Raw genomic sequence first — 27,739 nt, 5'->3', positions numbered from 1 at the left:
GCGGCGCTGCCCCTTCAACTGCTGCGGCATGCGGCTGCCTCCTCCCAGAGCCCCAGCACGAAGGAGCCGGGCACCCGCGAAGGAGCCGGCACCAGCGGCGGCGGCAGCGCCCCTTCTGCAGCACCGTCGAACAACCCCCCTCGGCAGCTTCAAGCAAGGTGAGCACAGTAGATGCAGAACACCCTAGTCCCTAGATCCACCCTTCAGTCAACTGTTGAAAAGTTCCTTATCTAATTCTTTTAATTGCAAATTCTCTCCTACAATTTGGAACACGCTCCTGCGCGTCCAGCCAGGCCACGTCGGCCGAAATTCCTACGGCCGTCCGATCTGCAGATCGACGGTCTAGAAAACACGAAGCGGATTCTATCGGAAGCAGCTTCACGTGTTTTATCTAGCTTCTAAGTGGCTTTTCCTTGGCTTCACTAGCTTCTCATCCGAATCCGAGCACACCAATATATACTCGGGCTTCCGCTTCTCATCCCAAATTCTTCTCCCAAATTCCTCCCTCTCTCACCCGTCGGTATCTCCCTCTCCCACTCGATCTCCACACGGACAAGGCGGCGATGGCACGGGCACGGGCGGGCACGGCGGCGGCGGCTGCGGCCGGCCTCCTCTCCTCCTCCTCCTCCTCCTCCTCCTCCTCCTCCTCTTCCCCACGCCTCGTGCTGTGCCGGCCATGTCCGCACCACCACCTCACGGCACGAGGTGCTGTGGTGCGGCATACCCCGTGGACACTGGCGATGCCTGCCCCAGGCCATAGCGCGGTGCGAGGGTGCGAGCTGCTGGCCGCAGGTGTGCCTGCCCCTTGGTGATGCCTCCTCTCTCTGTTGTGCGAGTGCTACAAGAAACCCTAGCTGCCTATGCTGCAGGTCTCGACGGCCCAGCGCCGACCACACCCCTGCTGTTGGTGCCCTCCTCATGCGTGGAGATGCTCGCTGACAACGCAGCGGCGGCTGCATGAACAACGAGGTAAACTCTCAGCTCCCCTGTCTCTAGCCCTCACTTTCTTCTAATTTAGTCTTTGGTTTTAGTTTTATAGTACTGATTAAAAGGGTTTGCAGGTTTTCTACATGGTTACAGGAAACTAAGAATGAAACATATGTACTAGAGAAAAAAAATGCAGATTCTAACATGTGCACTTCTCCATTCTTATTTAATGACAACAAGAAATTCCTTTAATAGTAGGAGGAGTAGGAGAATTGTCTGGTTGATATATTGCCCTATTATCATGTATATGGTTCTAATTCTGCAGTACATGTTCCACTCATTTCATGTATTTGTCCACTGTTGATAGATCTCATGTTTTTATATGTGCATGTTTCCATTGATTTCTAGCGACAAGGATTTACCATGCTTCTTAGTTTTGTTTCAATGGTGTAAACTTTGCTATACCTCATTTACACAAAAAAAAAAAACTTCTCTGCACTGTTAATTATTGTCTCTTCCAATTTGTTATAGCCATGCATGTCCTTGATACTCTGCCAAAAAAGAACCTTTTCACCGTATTTATAGATTGTAGTTGTCCTCTTTCCATAGTTGTTTGTAACTGTTAATTACAGTCTCTTCCAATCTGTTACAGGCATGCATGTCCTCGATACTATATCAAAAAAGAACCTTTTCCCCGTATTTACATATTGTAGTTATCCTCTTTCCATAGTCGTTCGTAACGAACTTACCCATTAATCTCAGTAACAATTGAAGATATTATGTCGTCTCACACCAAAAAATATTTGGAATGCCTCATGTGTATACAATAAAATTATTTTTCATACTGCTGCTTGCCTAATGTACAATAAAATTCTTTTTCATAATGCTGTGTGCCTAATTTTTTTTAGTGTGCAGTTGTATGATCTATGAAATATCTGGGTCCTAACTTATTCATATGTTGAGTCACAGTTTTTCAATGCAATGATTACTTGGCACTTTCTGTATTTTATCTTTGTTAACCTTATTGGTCGGAGTTGCTTGCCTTTGTCATATCCTTTAAGCACCTTACTTTTATGTGTGTGTTTTCTTCATTCCTGACCTATTGTGTGGAATATAGAATACTAGCCACAGACACAAGTGCTACAACTAACCTGCAGGCTCAATGTAACTAGAAACAACTTAGCCAATACAGAAAGAAATAAGGCTACAAGGCCTCAGGGAATAGCTGCTTTTTTGTTTATTATTCAGGTTAGTATTGTTTCAAATTTTATATGCATGAAACTAGACTTATGCATCCTAGAATTAATCCTGCATGAAACTGAACTATCTTGGAAGGTGTCCCTTCCACCAATTACTGCTAAAACTAATTGTACTTTCTGTTTGTCATTCATCTTAATGCCAACATGATCATACAAATTAAATATATTCATGTACCTACCTGTCCCTTACTATTTACTTGCCATAGCAACTTGGGATTGGAGTTTCAATTTACAGTTATATGTAGCTGAATGATTTAGTCTTTTGGAGTGATCTGGTATTATATTCATATGCTTCCATGACTGTATGCTAAGAAAAATGCCTCCATTATTTTCTGCCATGAGAAAATTATTTATCTAAGGAGATTGCAAATGGCTACTACGATGTTGATAATATCGATTTTGAAGCTACATTGCCATCCTTTGTTATTGTACGTTTCTTTTTGCACAAAAGAGGTAGATAGTGGATGGTTTTCCATAAAGGTGTGTGCTAGATTAGTATACCATACTGATACTGCAGTAAGTCATTTATGTCCCTTCTTTTATATGCAACTCAAATGACAGTTGCCTTAGCCCATTATATTTGTACAGATAATTATGAACAAACCTTTTAAAATGTATTGACGAATAAATTTCAGGCATCTTCGCACCAAATAGAACAAGCAGCCACTCAGGGTAAACATGAAGTCCTCGAATTACGAAATACTCATGTTTATCCCTGATCTTCGAAAATTTCATATCGACACTTGCAACTACAATTAGTCACATAGGTTACGACAATCCTAACAATTCTTAATATTTGTTTCTATTGGCAGACACCCTCACCAGGATTACATTACAAATTTTGAAACTGTCAAATTTCTGTACATTACAAAAGATGATGTACAGAAAGCAATGAAGACCATATTAAATATTATTGATCCATCAGTACCTGCAGATAAATGGTTTTCCTTTTTTTGGTCCAGAAAGACAGCTATTTACAACTAACAACTCATTTGTTTTGTTTCCCTTCACTTTTGTTCCTACAAATCTACTGCAACACATGAAGACTCCACTTTAGCTCCCGGGAATGTTCGGAAGCGTACCACAACATAACACCTGAGGATAAGGTTTGAACTAATTCTCCTTTTGTTTACATGTATCAACAATGATATATCGACAACAACCAAGTGTTATGAGCGTCGCCAACAACTATGTTTTAAACTTCTATTTCTCGGTGCACTAACCAAGTTGGGTCATGATTTTTTATATGAAGTCGAGAGGCACACAATAATATATTTGCTTATTGAGTCTAAGGTGGCATCCTACTATAAGAATTTTAGTGAGCTTGGCAACTTAAATGCATTCCTTTTTTATAGTGCTGACAACTTTAAAGATTTTGGTTTGTATTATATGAACTTCAAGTACTACTAACTAATGTTACCCATCATTGTTTTTTAGCTTGAACGCTTGCCACATGATTATAGTGGATCTGCGTTGAGAGTGATTGAGTCATTATCAAGGTCTGCTTTATGAAACTATAATGTTTCTATTTTTTACTGCTCTCACATATTGTCTTTGGTTGTTTAAAATATAAACTGCTATATTTTCTGTTATGACACTTCTGTTCATAAGATTGGTATGTGATGCCTCTCTGTTTGGCTCACGCAGCCTTCTTGTCTTATGTAACCTAGCAAAATCTGAGAGACGAATTCTCTGGCTTCCAGAAATCTGACAGTTGATGTCTTTGTCAGTTTATGCTATTTGATCATGTATATATACAGGATTTCAAGAATCAAATCAGCTTTGCCCTCTGTCATTGTTTTTCCTTTTTTGCTACTCACTATAACATGGATTTGCACTAGGCAATTTTTGCTACCATCTACCTTGAAGAAGGTGAAACCTATTGGTTGATCATGGAGGCTGTAAAAAGTATTAGCTCTTTTTTTCCTTTTCAAACCTGACATGTGCCTTTATTCTAGTTTTTATTCAAACTGTTCCAAATATTCACTTGAGTTCCCTTATCTGGAAGATAAAATCATTTGTAGGTTGGCTCACAACCTATTACATCTATGCAAAAAAAGAAACTGGGTGTTGCAGAGAAAATTAATTCAATGCCCTTCAGCCTCCACACAGGTATGTACATTTTGTGAGCAATCATGTAGATTACGTGATTACTGTTCAAGAAGATTAGAAACCCTCATGGGTTCTAGCAGAATATGTTTAACTCTAAATTTAGCCTATATGTGACGGAACACTTTGGCGGTCAACTCACTACCAAATCAGGGAGTCCACGACGTGATGAAAGCAAGGTAGGGTAAAGACACCTTTCAGTTCTGCAAAATTTAACAATGCAACATTTTCTAATTACATTTCAGTTCTGTAAAATAGATTGGATAGAGCTACAACTTCAAATTCATACCTGCCTTGCCATGTTTGCAATTTGTGTATATATGATTTCGCTTGCTGATGCAGTAATGATGGTGTTTCAAAGGTGCCTTATGATTTGTACATAAAAGCATCGAGATTTTTTATAGTGCTATAAGGTTGCCTCCTTCAGCGCCTTGCTCTGACTTTATATGTTCCCTCCAGTTCATTTTAAGGCAGTACATGTGACTTCATTCAGTTGAACAGCTAATATATGTTCTGCAGTACCCTGTCGGATGAATTTGTGCACTGCATCTCACAAAAAAACAGCACCTATCTAATTGTGTTCTCTAATATAAGAGCCCACAACCATCCCATAATGCTTCCATATGTCCAAGGAAGCCTAGCATGTACGGGATATAAGCACTATGAATATCATGTATTGTAATTTGTATGAATGGTCGCCCTATGTGTGGTACTTTGCACCTACTCAGTTTCTACACTCATACACAGAACCATATACATGTATCTCCATTGCTTCCACACAAGCTTCGGTAAGCCTTTACTGGACGCGCGCAGGGGCGCGCGTTTCCTACTAGTTTGGTCTACAAAATGAGTTCAGAAATTGGTACCTGCATTGTGATTTGTGAGTCTTGCATGTTTTAAACCAGTCTTGCATGTTTTAGACCATGGGTGTGTGAGCGGGTTCATTTTCCCCCTTTTCTCCATTGGGTAGAAAGGATTACATGAAACAGTAAAAATACAGTTATTTAATTTGTTGCGCAGACTATGAAACATATTAATTTGAGACTCGACTCAAGTTGTGTATATACCAAGAATGCAAGTGGGGTGGCGGTGGGCAGCCCACGCCATACCCGCTGGAGCCGCAAAGTGCTTGTGGCCACATGCGGCAGTTCGCATAGCACCACTTGCTTTTTGTGGGCTTCGCCGCAGCCCGCATGTTGCCACAACCAAAACAACTCAGCTGTAATATCTGCTATCCACAAGACGATATACTTGCACAAACCTTTGGGCAAGCAGTGGTCCTTCATGTTTAATTGCTGCTCCATTATCTGCAAGTCTAACTGCTAGCTCATGCTAAACTGCTACTACTAGTTGAGACAAGAACAGTGAAAAATTAAATAAATAAACTAAGAACAAAGCATCTAGATTATAGAACAGAGGATCCCCTGTTACTCTTCAGAGGACATCCATCAAAGAATTGAAGAGGTTCAGAGATCATCAATTTGGTGCCCAGATGAAATCATCAATGAGTGATGATTACGTACGATCACAGCTGAGGGCCCGAAGGCAGCAAGTCTGAAGACGATGACAGGCTGCTGGGCAGGCCTACGGTGAAGCTTAAAAGGCCGACAACGCTAGGATTCGCAGCCGTAAAAGATGCGGGTTGTGACGCTGCTGGGTTACGTGGGTTGACCGCATTGCGCCGCTAAAAAGATGCAGGCCATAATGCGTGGTCTGGTGGGCTTGCGGCACGTGCTGCCCAGCGGGCTCATGGCTCAACCCGCTGCCGCTTGCAATCCTAGCATGTGTGCGCATGATAAATCTCACGCTGTTTTGTTCATGGAATGGTAATGAAAATAGAAATGAAATCGGATCACAGCATATTTGTTGGTGTAGTAGTGATTCCACTTTGTTTGGTTAGACTCGATAATGTTCTTCTTAACATAACTCCATAATGTCATCAGATATCGCTCTGCGCACAAGAGGGTGGCAGATGTTTCATTAAATCCAATATAATAAACCTTGCACTTATCTGTCAACACTCTAAAGGCCAACTCAGAGTTTTAGATATATAAAATCCTAAAAACTTCCCACCAACTCTATATATTGTGGTCAGTTAGCTAGTTTAGCTTGTTGAACATTCTTAGATATTTCTAAACCATTTGTACTTAATAACAGGTCCTTACTAGCATTACTTATCAGGCTAATTTTTGCAGCTGAAATATTCTAATCCTTAGAATTTTGAGATGCTTTAGTAATGGAAACATTCAGAGCAAGGATATAGCTGCATGTGAGTAAGGATGCATGCAGGCACCAAATTAATAAGTTTATGAAGCATGATCTGACAACTTGTGATTCCAAATTAGTCCAGGCATTTCCAAATTCTCAAGTAAGAATGGAAATGCTGAACAGGTGGCCATAGATTAACTGCTACTCAGTACTGAGCAATTGCTGAATGTCCTTGGAAAGGAGGGCATACCAATGCAGGAGGAGCTTCTCCAGGCGTTGTTGATGTGCTCCTCTTATTTGTGGCTTAAAAAAATGGCCACTTGGGCCTGTAAGCACAGGAAAAAAGATATGTACTGGTCAATAACAATAATCAACCATTCCAACCTGAGTTTCTTGAATCGTTGAGAGCCTTAGAATTCATACTATATTTCATTCCATAGATGCATTTTCTTGAATATTTTAGGTGCAACTGACATCAAAGTTCTGTCAAAAGAAATGTGAAATGCAGGATTAAATCTTATCTTGCTACCACAACCATGTCAGATCATATTCCAACAAATAATCATTCTCTAAATATAAGAAGCGTGCAAAAAAAACCCCTTATCTTATTGATGCAGCAGACCTATCATTTCTTTTTCTAATTCTTTCAATTGTACATTTGGTACATTTAATTTAGTGCTTTAGTTTGTTAGTCCATGTAGTGGTTCTAATGCATCGAAGATGTATGTTTTGCAATTTTTGTTGTAGATGGACAGACGTTGGGTGTATGGTGTGTTATTTACACCTCAGTATATTGGTGGTGTGAAATCTTTCATGGACTTCATCAAAGAGAGGTTTAATGAGACTGAACAAATTCTGTGCCCATGTACTAATTGTTTAAACCATAAATATCTACACCAGAATGATGCGGAGAGGCACCTACTGCTCAATGGCATGTCCACTACATATACAAGGTGGATAAACCATGAAGAGGGCAGCGATGTTCATGTTTTGGAGGAGCCAGTACCTAAGGATGGAAATGATAATTCTTTGGAGGAACCAGTACATGATGATGGATTGGATGCGATGTTAAGGGACCTTGTCAGCTCCGAACATGTAAATGATGATGGACATGATGATGGAAACCCATCCAATGATGCTGCATCACGTTTCAAACATTTGATTGAAGAGGCTAAGCATGAACTATATCTGGGTTGCACAAATTTTTCAAGGTTGACATTTGTGATCAAGCTACTCCATGTCAAGTCATATTATAGGATCACTAACTCAGCATTTTCTATGATTTTGGAGATGTTGTCAGATGCTTTCCCACAGTTCAACACTGTTCCAAAATCATATGTTGAAGCAAAGAAAATGCTTCATGAATTGGGACTTGGTTATATATCAATTCATGTGTGCCCAAACAATTGTGTGCTATTTAGAAAGACATATAAGGAATTAGATAATTGTCCAGTTTGTCAAGCATCAAGATGGAAAGATCCTGAGAAGAAGAAGGTTCCTGCAAAGGTGTTGTGGCATTTTCCATTGATCCCTAGGCTACAAAGGTTGTTTGTTTCTAGGAAATCATCTGAGGAAGCATTTTCCATTGATCCCTAGGCTACAAAGGTTGTTTGTTTCTAGGAAATCATCTGAGGAAGTACAGTGGCATAAGTTGAAGAGGAAACAAAATGAGAAGGAAATGACCCATCCTGTTGATGGAAAGGCATGAGAAGATTTTGACAAAGTGTTGGCCTAATTTTGCTAAAGATGCACGAAACATAAGACTTGGAGACTTGGACTTTGCCACAGATGGTTTCAATCCTTTTAGCAACATGAGTTCATCTTATAGCATGTGGCTTGTTTTTGTGATTCCATACAACTTACCACCTTGGTTATGCATGCAAGAATCTAATTTCATGATGTCTTTGTTGATTCTCGGTCCTCATTCACCAGGGAAGGCGTTTGATATTTTCTTGCAGCCTCTAGTAGAAGATTTACTTGAGCTATGGAGAGGTGTGGATACCCTTGATGCTATCACAGGAAAAGATTTTAAGCTTCATGCTGCAGTGTTGTGGTGCATTCATGACTACCCAGCACTAAGTACTCTATCAGGGCGTACCACTAGTGGTTACTTTGCTTGTCTCCATTGTGACACAAATCCTCTATCCTATGCCAGGAGCAAGATATGCTATATTGGGCACTGTCGTTTCCTTCCAAGAGGTCATCATTTGCGCAAGGCCAATGATTTTGAGTCTCTCCATGGTACTAGTGCAAAGCCAGGTACTTTCACTAGAGAAGAGTTGCTAGAAGAATTAGAAAAGGTTAGAGATGTTAGAGTTGGACAGAAAAGGAAGCGTTCTGGGAATCGTGTACCAATTTGGGGTAGAAGGGTTTGTTTGTGGGACGTACCATATTGGTCATCTCTAAAGCTCAGACACAATCTTGATGTGATGCACATTGAAAAAAATGTATGTGAAAGTCTGCTTGGTACCATTCTTGACATCAAAGGGAAGTCAAAAGATACAACTAATGCAAGGTTAGATCTTGCTGATCTGAAAATTAGGAAGGAGTTGCAATTGCAGCATAAGGGAGATGATGACTATGACATGCCTAAAGCTCGATATACGTTGTCCCAGTCAATGAAGACTCAATTTCTTAATTTCTTGAAGGATGCCAAGTTTCCAGACGGGTATGCTTCAAATATACAAAAGTGCTTAACTGCTGATGCAATCAAGTGGCAAGGCCTAAAAACTCATGACTGTCACATTCTGTTGCAAAGGATTATACCTGCTGTGGTAAGAGGGTTATTGGACGATGATGTCTATCAAACAATTGCTGAGTTTGGCAAATTTTTCAGGGAATTGTGCAGCCAAAGACTGAACACAGATTTGTTGGCTCGAATGAAGACAGAAATACCTATCATATTGTGCAAGCTTGAGAAGATATTCCCCCCTCCTTTTTTGATGTTATGGTTCACCTTGCTGTCCATTTGCCTGATGAGGCCATCCTTCGGGGACCTGTACAATTTGGTTGGATGTACCCAATTGAACATCGTTTGTATACTCTGAAGAAGTCTTAGGAACAAGGCATGTCCAGAAGGCTCAATTGCAGAGGCTTATGTGGTAGATGAAGCCCTCACATTTTGCTCTAGATATATGGAAGATGTGGAGACAAGGTTTAATCGGCTTCCAAGAAATGTTGGATTTTCAGATCAGTCAGCATATATTGTTGATGTTTTTGGGCACGGTGTTAATCTTATAAGCGCATATGATTATTCGTACTCTGAGGAAATTGATCAGCTGGTTTGGTATGTTCTCAACAATTGTGATCAGGCCGAGAAATTAATAAAGTATGTTCCAAAATCTCTATCTATGTATGTTATAATCATTTTTTTCAGATTAGTCACTTACTGATTTTTTTTTTAGTTACAGAAAGTTTCAAGATGACTTAACAACATCAGGGGTGGCTGCTGCAGATCTTGAAAGAAGGACAGAGAATGGCTTTGTGCATTGGTTCAGGAATCATGTTAGTCTCTTAATAGTATCCTAGTATTTCTGTAATGTTTTAGTAATTATAATTAGGCGCTGAGACATTTCCCATTGTAGATGTGGAGGTTGAATGCAACAGACGTGGTTGATGATGATTTACTTGCCTTAGCTTGTGGCCCTGACATTAGAGTAAGATCATACTCCACTTGTGTTGTCAATGGTGTTCGGTTCAACACCGCCGAGCGTGACAAAAACAAGACGACACAAAACTCCAGGTTGACCTGTACAGGTGCATATAGAAATGGAATAATTGATTATTATGGCACACCTAAAGAGATTATTGAGTTTCTGTACACTGACAAGGATGATGGTACAAAACGATCAGTTGTAGTTTTTAGATGTGACTGGTACAAATTAGATGGTAAGCATACCTCATTAAAAGATGATGAGTTCTATAAGAGTATCAATATTAGCAACTTGTGGTGCAAAAAGGATAGTTTTATTTTGGCAACTCAAGCGACACAAGTATTCTATTTGCCAGATAATAAGCATGGAAAGAATTGGCGGATTGTTCAAAGGTTTAATCATCGCCATTTGTATAATGTGTCTCAAATAGATGGTGTTGCATCCACTGCTGCACCCTATCAAGAGCAAACATGTGTTGTGGACCTTGGGAGGAGACCAGAAGTATCTGACATGCCTTTAAGCCGAGATGATGAGGCTGGCTTTGTTGTTCATGCTGCTGAGATTGCTCTTCTTAATAAGAAAAATCAACTAAATGCTAATAATGAAGCTGATATACAATTACCATCAAATTTTCTTAACAGCATCATGTATATATGTGAAGGTTGATATTGTATAGGGAGAGCAAATGATTTTATCTGAATATGTTACACATTTGACCATTTGGAATGGAGAGAGTAGGAACCAAGTGGAGACCAACCAGTCAACTTTTTGACCAATTTATAGTTGATTTACGATATTGTTTTTACTAGTCTGTCTAGTTATCTGAGCTGAAAGTTTATATATTTACAGATGTCTATGTATAGCAAGTTAATGAAAGTATGGAAGTGTTGAATAAAAGAAGCTTAGAGATTAGGGAGGATATGCTATTCACCACTGGACTAAAACACCACAAAACCAACCATTACACTGCTTTCTGGACATCTATTCTATTTCTTTCTTTCTGTTGTGTTGTACACAATGAAATGGGAAACGTCTCAATTACTGAATATATCTTATAATGGATGTTTAGTTTCAAATTTTTTTCTGCTCAAGTTTAGACACGTACCTTAATAGCATAAAGTGGACATTGGTTAGCCATGCCTAGTATTCCTGGAATAAGAGCCACTTGATCGTTTTTTACTTTTGTCTATCTTTTTAAGAGAATTTTAGTGTATATATGGCTGTGTGTTGCCACAAGATCTTTTAAATTTTCAATGCAGTTCAACACAAATAAAAGTAGGGGTGAATAGTAGGGAATTATGTGCCCTCTTAACTTCAGCAATATATTATCACAAATAAAAGAAAGAGGAGCTTCTTTAGAGTGCACTGTTATCACAGATCTGTATTTGAGGAAAAAAAGTGAGTTGTTAATTACTTAGAGCATTGATTAATGGAACATCAGGCAGTGCATCTTTGCCACCACGATATCACGGTCTTCCTCACCAACAATACAGCACGCCCTCTACAGGGGCATGGGCATCACCTAAAACAAAAAAAAGATACGGTTAGACCCATAGAAGCACAGAAACATGGCCAAAATGACACATTTAAGGTTTGCTAGAAAGGCATATGTAGTTATCACACTGAAATTACATGTTAGTAGTATAGAGCATAGCAGCAAAGCAAATTACCTAGGAAAACTCATGCAACTGAGATATTCAGTGAAGGTTCCTTCTCAACCTTTGAGGTTCTTTCTATGTCATAAGCAATAGCCTCTACTGTTTGTTTATTTCATGCCTTTCTAGATTTCTTTTTCTCAGCTTGGGCTGCATATTCAGAGGCCCTCTTTCACTCAGGGGCACTAAATTTGTACACCACAAGCCAACACCATGCATTGAATTAGCATTAAACAGGGTTAAGAAGGTGTATATACAGAAAAAAAAATATTTAGAGTTCATAATCCATGGACCATGGTCTATCACAAACTACAGATGGACAGATAGATAACAGCTGCAAACCTTATATAGTTTTATAGTTCTCTTTGGAAATAATGCAGAATAACCGAACTGTCCTTTATTGGGATGTTGTGTTCTTTAGGTGCACGATTGATCCTTGGAGTATAAAAGAACCAACTATTATTGTTATTTCAATATCTGTATTCTTATCCTATGATGCAGAGGCAAGGCAACAGACTATATCCAAAGAAGCAAGACAGAAATTTGAATATTCTAAAGTAGTTATATGGATTGTTTAGTTGCACAACCATTAGCATTTTGACCCCCTTGTTACCGACAAGAGGATGCCTACTAACTCCTTGTTACTGTTTTTTTAGGATTAGAGATTTTCAACCATTAAATTGTCTATTGAATATTAACTATTGATAATGTTGTTAAATGCAGTCCAAGTTTGACATGGAGAAAACTTCAATTCATGTGCAAAAAGCATGTGTGGCTATGCTGAAGAAAGTTGTTCATCAGCGGTGCTATAAGCCAAAAAAGACGTATTTTGATGCTTTCCACTACATCAGGTGCCCAAGAAATCTCCTATATCATTTATGAGTGATGACCAATGGGATGCACTTGTCGAACACTGGAAAATGAGAAAAAAATAGTAAGTTCATGCCACTGAGCAAAATCTGATGTTGATCTCATATAAGCCAAACTTTACAACTTTGTTGGTGCAGCTGACTTGTGAGAAAAACAAAGACAATAGAAGCAAAGTGCAGTTTCACCAGACAACTGGTTCTCGCAGCTATGAAATGGAGCTGATCAATTCGGTGAGTACAATTAATCGAAACTTGGCTAAGTCTTACTACTTGATTGGTCTGTACAACAGACTTGATTGCTTGTAAACAAACTGCTTAAAATTTGTCTAGCTATTGCATCCCATGTCAATTAGTTTACTTTTCTGCTTGTTACCTATGTTACAAATGGAATGATCCTGCTGTTACATCCCATGTAATTAACTGGAACTTGGCTAAGTCTTACTACTTGATTGGTCTGTATAGCAGACTTGATTGCTTGTAAACAAGCTGCTTAAATCTTGCTGTTTTAAATTCATTGTCAGGCAAACAAGTATCAAAATGAACCACCAAATGCACTGGATATATTTAAAGACTTGCACTACAGCAAAAAGAAAGGGTTCACTCCTGCAGTTCAATCTGCCATTGTAAGTAAAGTCAAAATTAGTGCACAATGAAATGATACATTAGGTCCATATATATTGTGATGATCATTTATCTATGTATTCCATCCATTGCTAGGTTGAAATAGAGGAGAAGATAAATGCTTCGGTAGATGATGAGGAACCAAAGGATGTGGGTGATGTTGTCTCAGAGGTTCTCGTTCAGAAGACTAAGAAGAATAGTTTTTTGGTAAATGTGGGGCTGAAAACATCATCTGCTAGTGAGGATAATGCAAGTAAGTGTGAGTTACAAGCTGAACTAGTGGTGGAGAAACAAACCTCAAATGATCTTAGGGAGATTATGAAGACCCAGCAACTGCAGATGGATGACATGATGAAGAAGTTTCAGGATGCTGAAACAGCAAGGGCTAAACAGGAGGAGGAGTTTAAGAAAAAGCAAGCTGAGACAGACATACTGATCAAGGGTCTGTTGTCTATGATTCCACCAAGGTAAAGTTGTGTGTGGCGTACCGGTTGCAGCACTCTCACTTGAGTTCGAATGTATGGGTTGGTCTGTTATGCAAGGCCCGGCTTGTGTGGTGCCTTAGCTTTTGTGAACTGGTATCAACTTGTGCAATGTTGGCCTCTGTAGTGACTGATTTTGTAGCAAGTAGTGCTGTAGCTACTTGCGTTTTAATGCTTTTGTTTGAACTTATGCCATTTGGTGTGGCTATCTTTAAATGTAAGTGATCTGTGATGATCTAAGATGTATATTTCTTTGTATCTGTGAGCTGGGACGTCTCTCTCTATATATAATATATATGTGTGTCGTGCTACATTTCAATATATGTGTGATGTTATTTGTGACCATTCATTCAGTCACTCTGTGACCATCAGTGACTATCTGTGATGATTTGTTTGGGTTAATTTAAATTTGAATTTGAATATTTTTTAGCAAAAATTTAAATTTAAATTTGAATTTAATATTTATGGCAAAAATTTGAATTTAAATAATGGGCCAATATGTTGCAAGTGGTTAGCCCAATAGTATGGGCCTATTAGAAAAAATCAGCCAACATGGGCCTAATGGACAAACATTATGAAGAACAACTGGGCCTTCTCCATATTGGGCTGGTTGTATGCCTGGTGCTAATGTGGGCCTTCTCCATATTGGGCTGGTTGTATACTTGGTGCTGACATGGCGATGTAGCTGCCATGTCAGATCCATCATCATCGAATGATGTGGCAAATGCTGACGTGGAACAAATTCATGACGTTTGAGTTCATCACTATTGGCTTTGGCTATTGTTGCTAACCTTGTATTCAATGACGATATAAAATGTCAATCGGTGACGACTTTTAGTAGGTCCAGCAAATGTATAACGTGAGATACGTGATTGATTTTTTGATCGTCATGGTAAGTTAATCGTGACATGCTTTTGACTATTTATGACCAAAACGATCGTCATGTAAAGCACCATTTCTTGTAGTAGTATTTTTATTTTATTTGGTAATTAGTATTCAATTATAGATTAATTATTAAACTTTAAAGATTTGTCTTACAAATTATTCTCTACATGTGTGTTTTTAGTTTTGTAAATACTCTATGTTTAATATTTTATACATGTATATAAACATTCGATATGATAGACGGTAAAGTTTAACATGTCTAACCAAACAGGGCCCCTCCATCCACAACTCTCACTGTTTGAGGAATTAAACAGTTTATACTTTAACTATAGTTATATAAAAAGTAAGTAATAAACATTTTTATACAAATAATTATTATTAGATTAGTAAAAATATATTTTATAATAAATTTGTTTATAGAGACATAAATGTTAATAATGTGACTATAAATTTAGCTAAATTTTAACTAATTTGATCAACACAGTTCTTATAATTGTATTTTTTTTTAAAGACGGAGAGAATATAATGCATAATAAAAAAAATAGCACACGTAGATCCCGCGTGCAGAAAGCAGCAGCATTCTCGCTGGTCCACTGTCTCGTCGGACTTTAGCAAAAGCGCCAATAATTCCCTTGTAACGAACGAAGTGCCAGGATTTTAGTGGAAGAACAGACTGACGAGGATGTCATGCACTGCAACCACCACTACTCCTACTCCCATCCAGACCATACTATCACGCCACCGATCAGTCGTATCCCCAACTGCTACTATTGATGGACAGCACAAAAGTACATCCTGTAATGCCCGGAGCAGATTAATTGATACTGTATATGTATGAACGCCAAATGATTGGAGTTTGCACTTTGCACATTCGAGTAGTACTACGCGCTTAATACAGCAAGAATGTTAATTGTTGCGTCTTTCCAAACATGCAGATTTAAATGTGTATCTGAATTGATTGGACGCAAGAATATGGAAGTACACTGCTTGTACGCACAGCATCCATTGCACTCATTTACGCTAACAGATTCGGTGTTGTGCCCTCCATTTTGCTCAAACAAACAGGTTAGAGCTGTGCCCACCATTTACGCTAGCAGATTGCTGCATTTGACACAAACAATTAAAAAATGCTTCAAGAATAAGAACCACATCCTTGTTTTCCTAGATATATGAATATAGATATATATGTTATATATATGTTAGTGTAACACAGGTCACATAAATCTGCAAATATAACATGTCTCTATATTTTGAACTGACGCAGATTTAGGTTTTTATTATCATGTTTATATATGCATGTCACAAGTATTTTATTCCTTTATCCAAAAAGTAGAAACAAAGCTTCTTTTCTTTACACAAGCAAAACTACAGTAATATATTCCCGCCCTCGCGTTGCTGCGGGGCTGCTTTTCAATGACAAAAATTCACAACAACAGAACAAGAATCATAGATATATATATATATCCAGCAAAAATAAATCAAGAACTTTGGCAATAATGGACGCCTGAACTGAGTCTGAAAGGATGGGAGACGCCGGCGAACGATCGAATTGAATCAGCTGCGGCTGCACTCCGCCGGCAGCCCCTGCGGGAACCTCCAGCCGTCGTCGCAGTAGTTGTAGCGCATGTAGTTGCTCTCGGCCCACTTGACGGTGCCCCACTCGGCGCTGTCAGGCTGCTTGTTCATCCACGCGCCGCTGCCGGCGGCGCAGGCGCCGCCGCTGACGCAGGCGTCGGCGGAGTAGCCTTTGTAGGAGACGACGAAGGGCGCGCCGGACCAGTCGATGGGCACCTTGCCCTTCTCGGTGGCCCAGTAGCTGCCGTCCCACAGCGTGGCGTGCAGCGTCATGGGCTTGGAGCTCGGGTAGGCCAGGTCGGCGTAGCGCTTGAAGACGCGGATCACGTTGTCGTCCACCTTGAAGAGGATGTTGGTCGGGTTCCAGATGATGGTGTAGGTGTGGTAGTCGGCGGCCGGGTCGAACCACAGGTCGAACTGGTGCTCCTTCTTGCCGTCGCCGTTGGCCCACACGTTTGTGTTGAGCACCACCGGCTGCCCCGTGGCGTTGCCCATGAACTCCATGTCGATCTCGTCATGCCCGTCGCCGTCGCCAGAAGAAAGCTGCATGAATTAATGCAGTAGTAGTAGATAGATAAGATAACCCAGGTATATGTGTAGAGCTAGTACGGGAACATCGATCTGTCACTGTCAGTGATAGATAGATATGATTCAGGTCAAGATTGATCGAGGCTATCAACGAACGAACGAGGAACGACGACGTACGTAGAAGCAGGAGACGGTGCCGGCGGAGTTGCCGGGGATGAGCTTCATCTGGACGCTGAACTGGCCGTAGAGGTACTGCTCCTTGGAGTTGAAGCCGGCGCCGGAGCTGCGGTCGAGGTTGAGCATCGCCACCTGCGCGCCGGACTCGTCGTAGTTGGTGCGGACGGTGCCGTCCGTGCTGAACTTCTCGTAGAGCCACGAGTCCGCCGACGCGACGGCCGCCATCATCACGAGGGCCAGCGACGACGCGAGCAGAAGGGCCAGAGACCGCCGCGCCATGGTGTCTGCACAGCACTCTGCACCTGCGCTCTAGAGCTTCCTGGAAAATGAAGAATGGTCGTGTTGTTCAGTGGAGTTGGGTGGTGGTGTGCTGCTCTGCTGTGCGGCGATGCACGGACAGGTGGTGCCGGCTTTATACTGGTGGCCGGCCCTCTGGTGCGTGGTTTGCTGCGCCCCTGCTGCCCTGGTGGTGGTGGTGCTGGGGACGACAGAGCAAAGGACGGCCGACGTCTTGTTGTTGTTGATGCGTGGCGTGGGGCACATAATTTCTTTTGCTTTGTCGGGTGGGCGGGCGGCGAAGGTTCGGCCGTTGGGATCGTTTTGGGACGGCCAGCACATGAACAGAAGCTGCAATGATATCTAGCTAGCTAGGGTTCATACGTGTATTGACGAATTGGGGGAGTTTGGTGCGGTGTCCTAAGAAACACTTAGATTATTGTGGGACCTGTACAAATTAGGTGATGATGCCTATGATCGTCGCACAGCGTATTTATCGCTTACATACAATCCGTCTTAAAATTTATCACGTTATTTGTATCCCCTAGTCCTTTTACATAAGACCTGATAATAACTCTTGTCTCTATCTCTACACTTAAAAATTTTAAAGTAATCATCTACTTGGTGATACAAATGTCAATCCACGTATCTCTTCTCTATCTCTACACTTGAAAAGGTTCTAATGTAATCAGCTATCGCCTGATGATATCAAATCTCGATACTGCTCACATATCTTTTTATATGAATCATCCTTCACTAGGAGCTCACACGTCCGCACCCTACCCCTGTTCCAATACGGAGACGGGATCTACGCGTCCACCTCTAATATGAAGTTCTCGGAGCTCACGTGTCTATGTCTGAGTAAGGAGGTTTAGTCAAAAAAATTGATCCCGGTGCAACGCACGAGCATATGTCTAGTAAACATACAAATTTCTACACCTATATAAAAAGAATCTAAAGTCATTATCTACCGGTGATACCAAATCTCGATCCTACTTAAATATCTGCGTCTGATACGAATCATCCTCCACTCAGAGCTCGTGTATTCACATCCTACCCGTTTCCAATACAATGAAGTCCTTGAGAAACGTGTATGTGTCCGAGTACTAAGGCCAGTCTCAATGCATAGTTTCATGGCACAATTACCAAGATTATAAACTAGGTAACCGAGCCATATGAGTTTCATGGGGATGAAACTCCTCTCTCATATGAGAAACTCCATCATTTAATGACTCTGCCAAGTCAGCAATTTTGCTTATGTGGCACACTATTTAATGTGTATGACACTCTTATGAAACATGTACTAAGACTGGCCTAAGGTTAAACCATTGTCCTGGTGTAACGCAAGGGCATATATCTAGTAACTATATATAGCTAGTGAGGGAGGGAGAAGAGAGGTGTTACCATGAAAAAAAAAGGTACTTCTGTCTATAAAAGATGTAACTATGAAATTTTTGTAAGACAAACTAGCCTAGTTTTAATCGATTTTATAGTACATATTCTCCAGCTAGATTTAATACAAATATATATTTCATAATTAATTTAATTTTACTTATTTTTTAATTAAATAAAGTGAGTACTTTTATGTAACTTTAGATAAATTTCAAATTACTTGACTCTTCAAAAAGTGAGAATTATATTCTTTTGTTGGTAGAGGAAGTATATAGCTATTTTCATTATAAAAAAAAAAATCTATCTAACAAAGGTGATGGATATATACCAGGATGCAGCTGGTGGTATGTATGGTTGATTTGCTTTGTCGGTGGACGTTCTTTAATTTTCTCCAGAAAGATCCGAAGAAGCGTCTCCGCTGGTGCCTTGCCCATAGTCTATATTCAGGCTACGGATAAATTAAGAAGCAAACGCGTAACGATATATGCCAATCTCACGGTGGAAACGCGCCGCGCTCATTCAACTGGGAACTGGTGCGGATTGTTGGCAAAGCAAAAAAAAAAAGGCGGAATCAGGCAAAAGTGTGACCGCCACTGAGTGATGATGATGATGGTCGCTAATCTCTGCCAAATTATTGCGTTAGTTGCGCGTTCGTTGGTTAACCACTCGGCTTCACACCAATCAAATCAGTGTAGGGCACCGACGTCGTCGAGGCCGTTCCATGTTACTATTAGCATGGATAATAACTAACGGCCGGACAGGGTCTAATTCTAAACGCAATTAGCAATTACTAGCAATTAGGCGGTTGGTGGCACGTATCTTCACTCGCACTCCACTGCATGGACCGGCAGGTATCTCTCCTCTCTGAAGGCGCTATATACGCTGCTGCCGCTGCGCCATCGCTATCTTTCCACGGGGGCAGGCCCTAGCTTTTATGCTAGCTAGTAGCGATGAAAACAGATAGGAACTGATATTACTGATATCATATTTGTTTTCATATTTTTGGTCAGATTCAAATTCGAATACAGATAATGTTAATCATGTCGGATAAGATACGATTGGATGTTGACATCATAAATATACGATTTAAGTATTCGGATACGGATACGGTATCGGATGTTCAATATTCGGGACTCGAATACGGACAAATCTGAACCGCTTTAAACGAATTCGGTCTCGAATATGGTCGGCCCGTATCGTTTTCATCCCTACTCGCTAGCTGCCGATAAGCATGCTGCAGGAGTCGGTGTGCCCTTGTACGTGGCGGACGGGACGGCCGGTTGTTGCCTGCGTGGAAGATGAGGCCGGCGGCGGCGTCGCGTCGGTACGCATGACTCGTGCCTGAATGTATGCGGCGTTCCTCTGCTAGGGTGTCCCTTGCGCGTCACGCTAACAACATATCATGGTCGGATCGTGCGAAATCCGAAGAAACACCGTGACCACTAAATCGTGTCTGACGTCCTGTGTGTGTTGCATTGTAACGTGGCGACTTGCGAACAGCTAGCCATGAACAAACAACGGCAAACACATATGGAAGAAATACTAGTGCATGACTAGGTAGCAGTTCCGGTTGAGAAACCCCTCTAGTTCCGCTTTTTCAATCAGGATTGCAAATCTGGGACTAAAGGCACGTCTTCTATTCCCAGGTAGCCAATTGGGATTAAATGGGGTGGTCTCGGCTACTTAAACCAACCTAGACTAAAAGGAAGAGAGCCGGGAGCTTGAGGGCGAGCCCGAGGGTGGCCACCTCCCGTCACTGTTCGCCTAAATAGCCGTTTAGACTGTTTAAACGCTAAACAGTGGTACACTGTTTCCATTTAATCATTTGTTTAGCCTGCTTAATTGAATGTTTAGCCTGTTTAATTGACTATTTAGACCGAGTAATGGCTAAACGTCATCGACTGTTTACCGTTTAGCGTTTAGGAAAACATTACCTCTAGTTAACCGAATTAAATTTTACTTTTTACTTTTTTTCTTTTCTTCTATAACTAAATTCAGGTATCGATATTTATAATTTTACCACAAGCGCAATGTAAGCCACAAGCGCACAGATAAAATACACCCGTTGTAGCATTTCACCCAGAAAAGCTTCAGGTATCGATATTTATAATTTTATCATGGGAAGACACTTAGAGGTATAAAAGCTATATCTTACACTTGTGATAAGAGCTCCACTAGATCAATACTTAAAATAGGGATCAATCATAAATAAAAGATAATTAATAATAGATCAACATAATCCCAAAGGGGTTCCGCCGAGCATTTTCCTACTTGGGCGTGATTCTAGAAAGAACTAGAAAATAGAGACTAACTCCTAGGGTTATTCTAACTATAGGTCATTGAGCTACATGAATTAGTGCAATTACATTTAGTAATCATGATCAGACTTAACTTGTATCTATACACAAGAGACATTGCTAAGGTGGGTCAGGAACATAACAAGACATCAACCCACAACTCAGCCTTACTAGTCCTACATTGGGGAGTGGACTACATAGGACTCAGCGAAACTGTCACCTTCGCGATCTAACACATGACCCAGAACATAGGGTGCATTCGCAGATAGGCAATGTCTAAGCACCACGCTTACGCAACTTCTATCACCTACCCCTGAATTCAAAGGGTAAGAGCTATACGAACAAGGGCATAAACACAAAGCTAAGCTAACTATACTAAACATATAATCAAAGTAGGCAATGAAAATTATTATTATGAATATATGATTATACCAAGTCATACCAAGTATTCAACTCAAACACGAGCTATAATAAGAACTAGACGGAAACATGAACTAGACAAGAACATGATGAACTAGACGATGAACTAGATGAACTAGAACAAGAACAAAATAAACTAGATGATCTAATTGATGAACTAGAAGAACAAAAGATGAACTAGAAGGTAAACACAATGAACTAGAAGACAAACTCAAATAGATAACAATATTGAATCAAGAGAGAAGTACAAGGCTTTACCTAGCCTCCTCACGACTAGATCTGGAATCCAAGCGTTGCTTGACTCCTCTAATTTCTATTCTCAAGTTTCTAGCTATTGTTGATGGTCGTTAAATACCAAATTTAACTATCAAATAAACAAGGAAAAGCATCTAAATGCAACCAACACCTAGACTTAGGGTTTTATCTGACAGAATTCCACGAGTTTTGGTGTTTGTCTATTTCTAGAGGGGGGTATTAGGAAATATGGAGGAAAAGCTCACACATCGGGTTTACATAGAGATATTAACGTGTGCGGCAATTTTCTATCATCTAGAAGACTCTAGAAGCCACGGGAACGAGCGGGTGGCCGAGGGGGCCCGGGGGCAGGGCGCCCGCCCTGGCCTGAGAGCCAATGAGGCTCTGCCTCACAGATCATGCTCCACCAACCAAAGGGATCAAGGAAAACTGTGTGATTAAGGTCGGTTTGATCCGACGGCCCACGTTCATTTGGGAGGGCTATATAAGCAAGGCCCCTGGCCCCTGGAGGAGGGCAGCTCTTTCAAACCCTAATTCTTTCATTCATCTAAGGAGAAGAGCCTGTGATCAAGCCCTAGAGCCACCACATCAACTAGATCTCTAGTTTAGCATAGCTACATAGGATTAGAACTAGAAGGAGTCAATCTTCGATTGGTTTCCGGATCTATCAAGAGGATTCTTGGTAATTCCTCTATTGTTCTTCATTTGTTCATCATTGTTCTTCAATATTATGAATATGACTTTGCTCTATTTTAATATATTGATTATGACTGTTAAGCGAGAGATGTATCCATTTGTGAAAATTTTAAACAAAGTTGCACTTTGCATTGTTAATATGATTTGAAAAATTTATGGTAAGATAATACAACCATATTATGATCTCAAGCCAAATTTTATGATTTTTGGACACCTTTAAGATATTATTGCTTTTTCAGTCGAAGTCACCAAAATACTTATAAGCATTTTCTTGGGTGCCAACCTCCAAGGAAATTCAATAACCCTCAAGGAAATGATAGTTTACTTGACGGTTTAGAAAAATAGCCAAGGAAATGAGTATTTCCCTTGGCGGTTGAGAATAACACTCATTTCCTTGGAGGTGGTTGGAAACAGCCAAAGAAACACCCATATTCCTTGGTGGTTTACTTAAACCTGCAAGAAATATATGTTTTCTTCAGTGTGGAGTAGGACCGCCAAGGAAACTGTCATTTCCTTGGCGGTTTGTTTTTGGCCCCCAAGGAAATTGAGGCCGCCAAGGCAATTATAGTTTCCTGTAGTGACTTGTTTATATTTGCGATTATATCGTTCTTAGTTTATCATGGTTATATGCTTGGCTTAGTTAGATTAGAATTATATACATGATTAGGATCGTATATCGTTTATCCATGTGTACAGTGGATAAATGATAAGTATTGTGTAGGCGTGGTGCATATACCGTATTTATCTGCAATTGTACCCTATATGCCGGATAGTGGGGTGGTTCATGGTGATGACAGCTCCGTTGATTCTTATATAGTTCCCCTCCCGTGTATAGGGCAGGCAGAGCAACATTATTACAGGGGAGTGATTGCTATGTTTCTCATCTTCTTTGATATGCATGGGCGTAATCTTGTCTCGCAATGATTGCCAAGTATAATTGCACTAACTATGATATACTAGACTTTATAGTTAAGAATAACTTAGGAAATATTCTTGTAGTTCATTCTAATTCCATGCTAATGACTTGCTAGAATATCTGTTGAGGTGCTTATCATTATCATATGTGGCTAGTTATGTTGATCAGAATAGTTATCTTTGTCATCATTCATATTTTATCTATATTTTATGTGACACTTACCCTGTATTGATGAGATAGATGAATACTCTCTAACACATGCAATGATACTCAGTTCTATATTTCATTCCATCATTATTAGTAATCCCTTCTCAGTGGTAAAAATATAAATAATGACACCTAGAATACTTCCCGGTTAAAATGCTACATCGGTATTAATCTGTGCGCTTGCAGATCCCATTTATTATTTATCTAGATGAGCAATTGCATATTTCAATACCGCGTCTCTTATGTCATGCTGTGGATGACAACTTGGCTTAAGTAGCATGAGGGATAGGTTCGGTATTTTTGGCGCCGTTATCAGAAATAGAAAACTAAGTCTACTTTTGGTAATGACGTTAAGAATGCCCAACAGCTATGCCCAAGTTGGTGGAGCTCTAAACAGTGGGATATGATTGACTGATTATCTATGATGAATTATGATGGATTGATTGATCAATGCCTCAGGGGGGTATGGCTCTGCTTATATAGTCTGGTGGGATGAACCGCAACCCTTAGATCAAACCGAAATAGAACAAGGGTCAAGATGTGTCGTAGAGGTCAGTTGGAGGCCATCACGCGAAGGAGAGTCCAACTGGCAGGGGGACAGGACGGTCAGCTTGGCATGTGGGGCCGGTCGGCCCCACCTGGTGGCCTTCGGTCTTCCGCTTTGTTCCCGTGTCTTCTAGTGTCTTCTACATCCTTCTAGTGCCTCTTTCCAATCGTTTGCACAATGAGTCATGTCGTGGATTGATTTTTTTCTTCCCCAGCTTCTAGATAAATCCCTAAAAAAGATTATTTCGCAGAGCTATGAAATCTTATCGGTTTAGCCTCTGTTCATGTAATTGATGATGGTTCTAGAGTCTTTTAGAGTCTTCCACGTCGTATCCATCGAGGACTTTGTCTCCGGTGCTCCAAATATGGCAAATTATATGTCCATCTTGATCACCTCGACGAGCTCTCCACAATGGTATACTTAGATTCTTCACTTGAAATACTTTTGTATGGTGAAATATTCAATATCCTGCAAGACAAGTAAGAACAACACAACTCGTGAAACTTGTTAGAATAAACCCCTATAACCTTATTTTATAAGTCATTTTAGATCACTCCTTTTGTTAGTTGAGAGTTGAAAATTGGAGTTAATTACCATCAACAATGTTCAATTACACACCAAAGTTCATGCAAGCGCAAGTAGATCACCGCCAAATTTGACTATGTCGTATTGTGTACTCGGTGAAGTGTGTAAGTCGCTGATGTGATATCCACAAATATCATTGATGTAGAGCAACACATTAAGTAGTGCACTCTCCCTTGCTTCAAAGTATGAGCATAGGGTCTACTAATGATGGTTAGCAGTGGTCGAGAAGTCGGTGGGTTAGATGATCCTGTCTTAGTCATAATCAGCTTTTCCTGAAATCCTTCCATAGTGAGTGTTGGCTATTCATCAACATATTTCCAATCATAACACAATGCATACATTGTTTGATTTAGAAGGGCTTCAAAGCTACAACCTGCATAGGTTAAGCCATAGTCCTCAACCTGTTAGTGTTGGTTGAAAAAATGAATATGAGAACAAAGCTTTCCAATAATAACAAATCTGATATAAGCTATGAGTTCATCTTCGACTTAAACACATCATTTCGATAGGTTTGAGCAATCCTTGCACAGAAGCCTGCAACATCATGATAGCAGTCTGCATCTATTGCTTGTATCGTTAAGGAAGATATTGTACGGAGGGTGTACCAATTATTCACAAGCTTATTCAAACGTGCAATGACAACATATTTGGTTGCAATTTTCTTCTCAAGTGCCTTATTTATTCCCATCTCTTAGATATGTACAACACCTGTACCCTTCCTATCAGCAATGGAAAATCCAATTCGACATTGGACCAATTGACCATTATCTACATCAAAGCTCTCAACATCCACTCCCTCAACCCTAAAATTTGAGTGTCTCTTCAAGCCAAATGATTGGATCAATTACCTATAGTGCATTTAAAAAACACATATATATATACATATCAAAAAAGATATTGTGTACAAGCATATTTAAAACATATTAATTTGTTGAAAACATATATATCTTTGCTTACTATGCTAGGATGATTGAATGGTACAACCGGCAACCTTGCATCGAATCCAACCATCAATTCTCACTAAAGTTAATATATAAAAATTTCTATTCTTGAGTCAATATATAAATTCATACACCAAAATTCATATATTTGTATATATTTATATACAAAATATCAAAATTCATATATGTCACTGAAGTCAATATTTTTCATATACCAAAATGCATATCACTATTATAAATGAAAGTATATATGCAAACTATATAAGCATGCAAAACTTAACATATTCCATACTATTGATGGGTCTGGGTGACGAGGAGCGGCCCTATTTTGCGGTGGCGCGAATGGAAGATCGCCATGGTAGAAACCTAGTTCCTGTGGCTGAAACTAAAAAACATCCCAATAAATATAGAACTATAGAACCCCCATATAAATATACAATGTAATATATTAGAGTAACATATAAAAAGTGTGTGTGTGTGTGTATATATATATATATATATGCCACGTAAACTTAAACATTTTTTTGCACCCTACTTGTTGGCACATAATTTTTTTAATGATTATTAACTCTCATCAAGAACTAATATTGCTAACAAAAATCTAGAAAATTACAAATGTTTAAGGTTATGTAGAAACGATGTATAAATAAAAATAAAATCTACCATTATTATTCCTAATTTAAATAAAACCACATACTTCTTTGTTATTACTAAACCATGAATTGATGATCTACATTATTAGCAATGAAAGAATAGTTGATGAAGTTGCTAACTTTTATAAAGTTGACTGGATGAAAGATTAAAAATCTTCTCAAGAGATAATGGGAGCAAGAACTTGCTCCCCCAAGCAACAAGAACATGGACCAGCACAAACCAAAAAATTCAACTGATGCCTTGGTTTGGGGGACCGTGGAAGTGTTTATATAGTGGAGATATTAGTCCCGATTGGTAGAGCCTAGCAGGATTAAAGGGTTAATCTCTAGTCCGGTTGGAGCCACAACCCAGATTAAAAGGGCAGTGGGACCTTTGGTCACGTTTAGTGGTTCCAAGCGGGACTGAAATGAGACCTTTAGTCCCGGTTTGAACCACAGGTCGAGACTAAATGTCTGGCTGAAAAAGCCTCGTGTACTATTTGTTGGGCACAGGATCTAGTTCCGGTTGGTAGTTCCAACCGGGACTGATTCTATTATTAGTCCTGGGTCCAATCTGAACCGGACGCCAAAAACTAAAAGTTGGTTGGTTCTCTATTACTAGTGAAAGAAAAAAATATAAAATATAAAGCAACTATATACATAGGAAAATATTGCGGTGATACAATTGTAATGTTCTTCAAGTTCACCACACACTGTTTTCTTTCTCAACTTACTGTGATCCAACCACAAAATAGGTTTGCGCAGGTAAAGTAGGCTACTAAGCATATATATATATATATTCCTCCAGTTCCAAAACTATAGAACATTTTCACATTCTCTACTACAGATTTCATCAACTATAGAGACGGCTAGAATGCCTGTATAGAAACGGTTGGCCTAGCTGCCTTTGCTCCTCTGCCTTAAAAAAATCGATTTCTAGAGATGACGGAAAACAGAAGCCGCCTCTAGAAACAGCCGAAAACACAATGAAAGAAGCGAGATTGTAGAGAGATGCGCAACTCCCAGCAAAACCAGCCTGTCCAGCTTGGAAACCGGCCCGGCCACTAGTAGGGCTAAAGGCGGCACGTAGGGTGAAAAACACAGGTATGTGGAGAGGTGATGACGCTTTTCTCATAAGGGAGTCGGTTTTGGGCTTTTGGCCATGGGAGGAAAAAGAAAAGGTCACACGCGATGACGCGAGCGAGGCCATCCTGCTAGCAAAGAGTGCACACGGGGACGGGGTGTCCGCTTGAGTGCATGGGAGCTGAGGGAGGGAGTTGGGCTTGGTGCACAAATGGAAATGGAGCTGAGCAGGCTCCTCGGAACACAGAACAGGGCGAGCTGGGCTTCAGAGATGGAAATGGAGATGGCCGAGGCGACCTAGCTACTGGGCTGCGGGCCTGGGCTGGGCTATCTGAAAAGAAGCGAGGGAGTGAACCGGGTGAGGCCAAGGTGACCTGGGCTGATTGCCACTTCGGGCCAGAAAGAAAAGAGGGGGAGAGTTTAAAGGAAATCTTTTTTCCTTTATTTAGAAACCGTGTTCGAACCCAAATTCAAATCATGTTTGTTTTCAAACCCAAACTCAAATAATGTTTTGATGTTTAACCAAAAACAGTGTCACAAAAAT

General features: G+C 40.2%; 2 protein-coding genes across 43 annotated transcripts; one reads left to right on the top strand and one right to left on the bottom strand.

Moving 5' to 3' along the window:
- Positions 480-14,096, top strand: LOC8072978. 42 transcript variants are annotated; one of them, XR_002454908.1, is made up of 7 exons: positions 485-3,292; positions 4,028-4,094; positions 4,211-4,298; positions 4,449-4,474; positions 7,251-9,831; positions 9,908-10,007; positions 10,088-10,932. XR_002454908.1 is itself a non-coding variant. In XM_021464697.1 (7 exons), exons 4-7 carry the CDS (start codon positions 12,704-12,706, stop codon positions 13,770-13,772), a joined length of 612 nt encoding a protein of 203 aa, XP_021320372.1. In that variant the 5' UTR covers positions 486-3,685; positions 4,211-4,298; positions 4,449-4,474; positions 12,535-12,703; the 3' UTR covers positions 13,773-14,096. The 42 variants fall into 42 exon arrangements, 7 of the variants coding, with proteins under 7 accessions (XP_021320368.1, XP_021320367.1, XP_021320372.1 ...); XR_002454907.1 differs by lacking the exon at positions 4,028-4,094 and adding an exon at positions 3,624-3,685; XR_002454904.1 differs by having other exon boundaries at positions 485-3,685.
- On the bottom strand, positions 15,954-17,471 carry LOC8072977 (xyloglucan endotransglycosylase/hydrolase protein 8). Its single transcript, XM_002446377.2, has 2 exons — positions 16,949-17,471; positions 15,954-16,786 (listed from the first exon to the last, which is right to left on the bottom strand). Exons 1-2 carry the CDS (start codon positions 17,225-17,227, stop codon positions 16,223-16,225), a joined length of 843 nt encoding a protein of 280 aa, XP_002446422.1. The 5' UTR covers positions 17,228-17,471; the 3' UTR covers positions 15,954-16,222.

The sequence above is a fragment of the Sorghum bicolor genome, chromosome 7 (assembly GCF_000003195.3).
Source record: "Sorghum bicolor cultivar BTx623 chromosome 7, Sorghum_bicolor_NCBIv3, whole genome shotgun sequence".
NCBI lineage: Eukaryota > Viridiplantae > Streptophyta > Magnoliopsida > Poales > Poaceae > Sorghum > Sorghum bicolor.
Note: the sequence above shows the minus strand (reverse complement) of the source record. Positions and strands in the feature narration are given on the sequence as shown.

What these genes read in the sequence shown, in the direction of transcription:
- LOC8072977 (XM_002446377.2), bottom strand. Translation starts at nt 17,227, where the DNA reads ATGGCGCGGCGGTCTCTGGCCCTTCTGCTCGCGTCGTCGCTGGCCCTC. An exon ending in GCACCGTCTCCTGCTTCTAC is followed by an intron (nt 16,787 to 16,948) that starts GTACGTCGTCGT and finishes TAATTCATGCAG; the next exon opens with CTTTCTTCTGGCGACGGCGA.
- LOC8072978 (XM_021464692.1), top strand. Translation starts at nt 9,638, where the DNA reads ATGGAAGATGTGGAGACAAGGTTTAATCGGCTTCCAAGAAATGTTGGA. An exon ending in CAGGCCGAGAAATTAATAAA is followed by an intron (nt 9,832 to 9,907) that starts GTATGTTCCAAA and finishes TTTTTTTTTTAG; the next exon opens with TTACAGAAAGTTTCAAGATG. An exon ending in TGCATTGGTTCAGGAATCAT is followed by an intron (nt 10,008 to 10,087) that starts GTTAGTCTCTTA and finishes TTCCCATTGTAG; the next exon opens with ATGTGGAGGTTGAATGCAAC.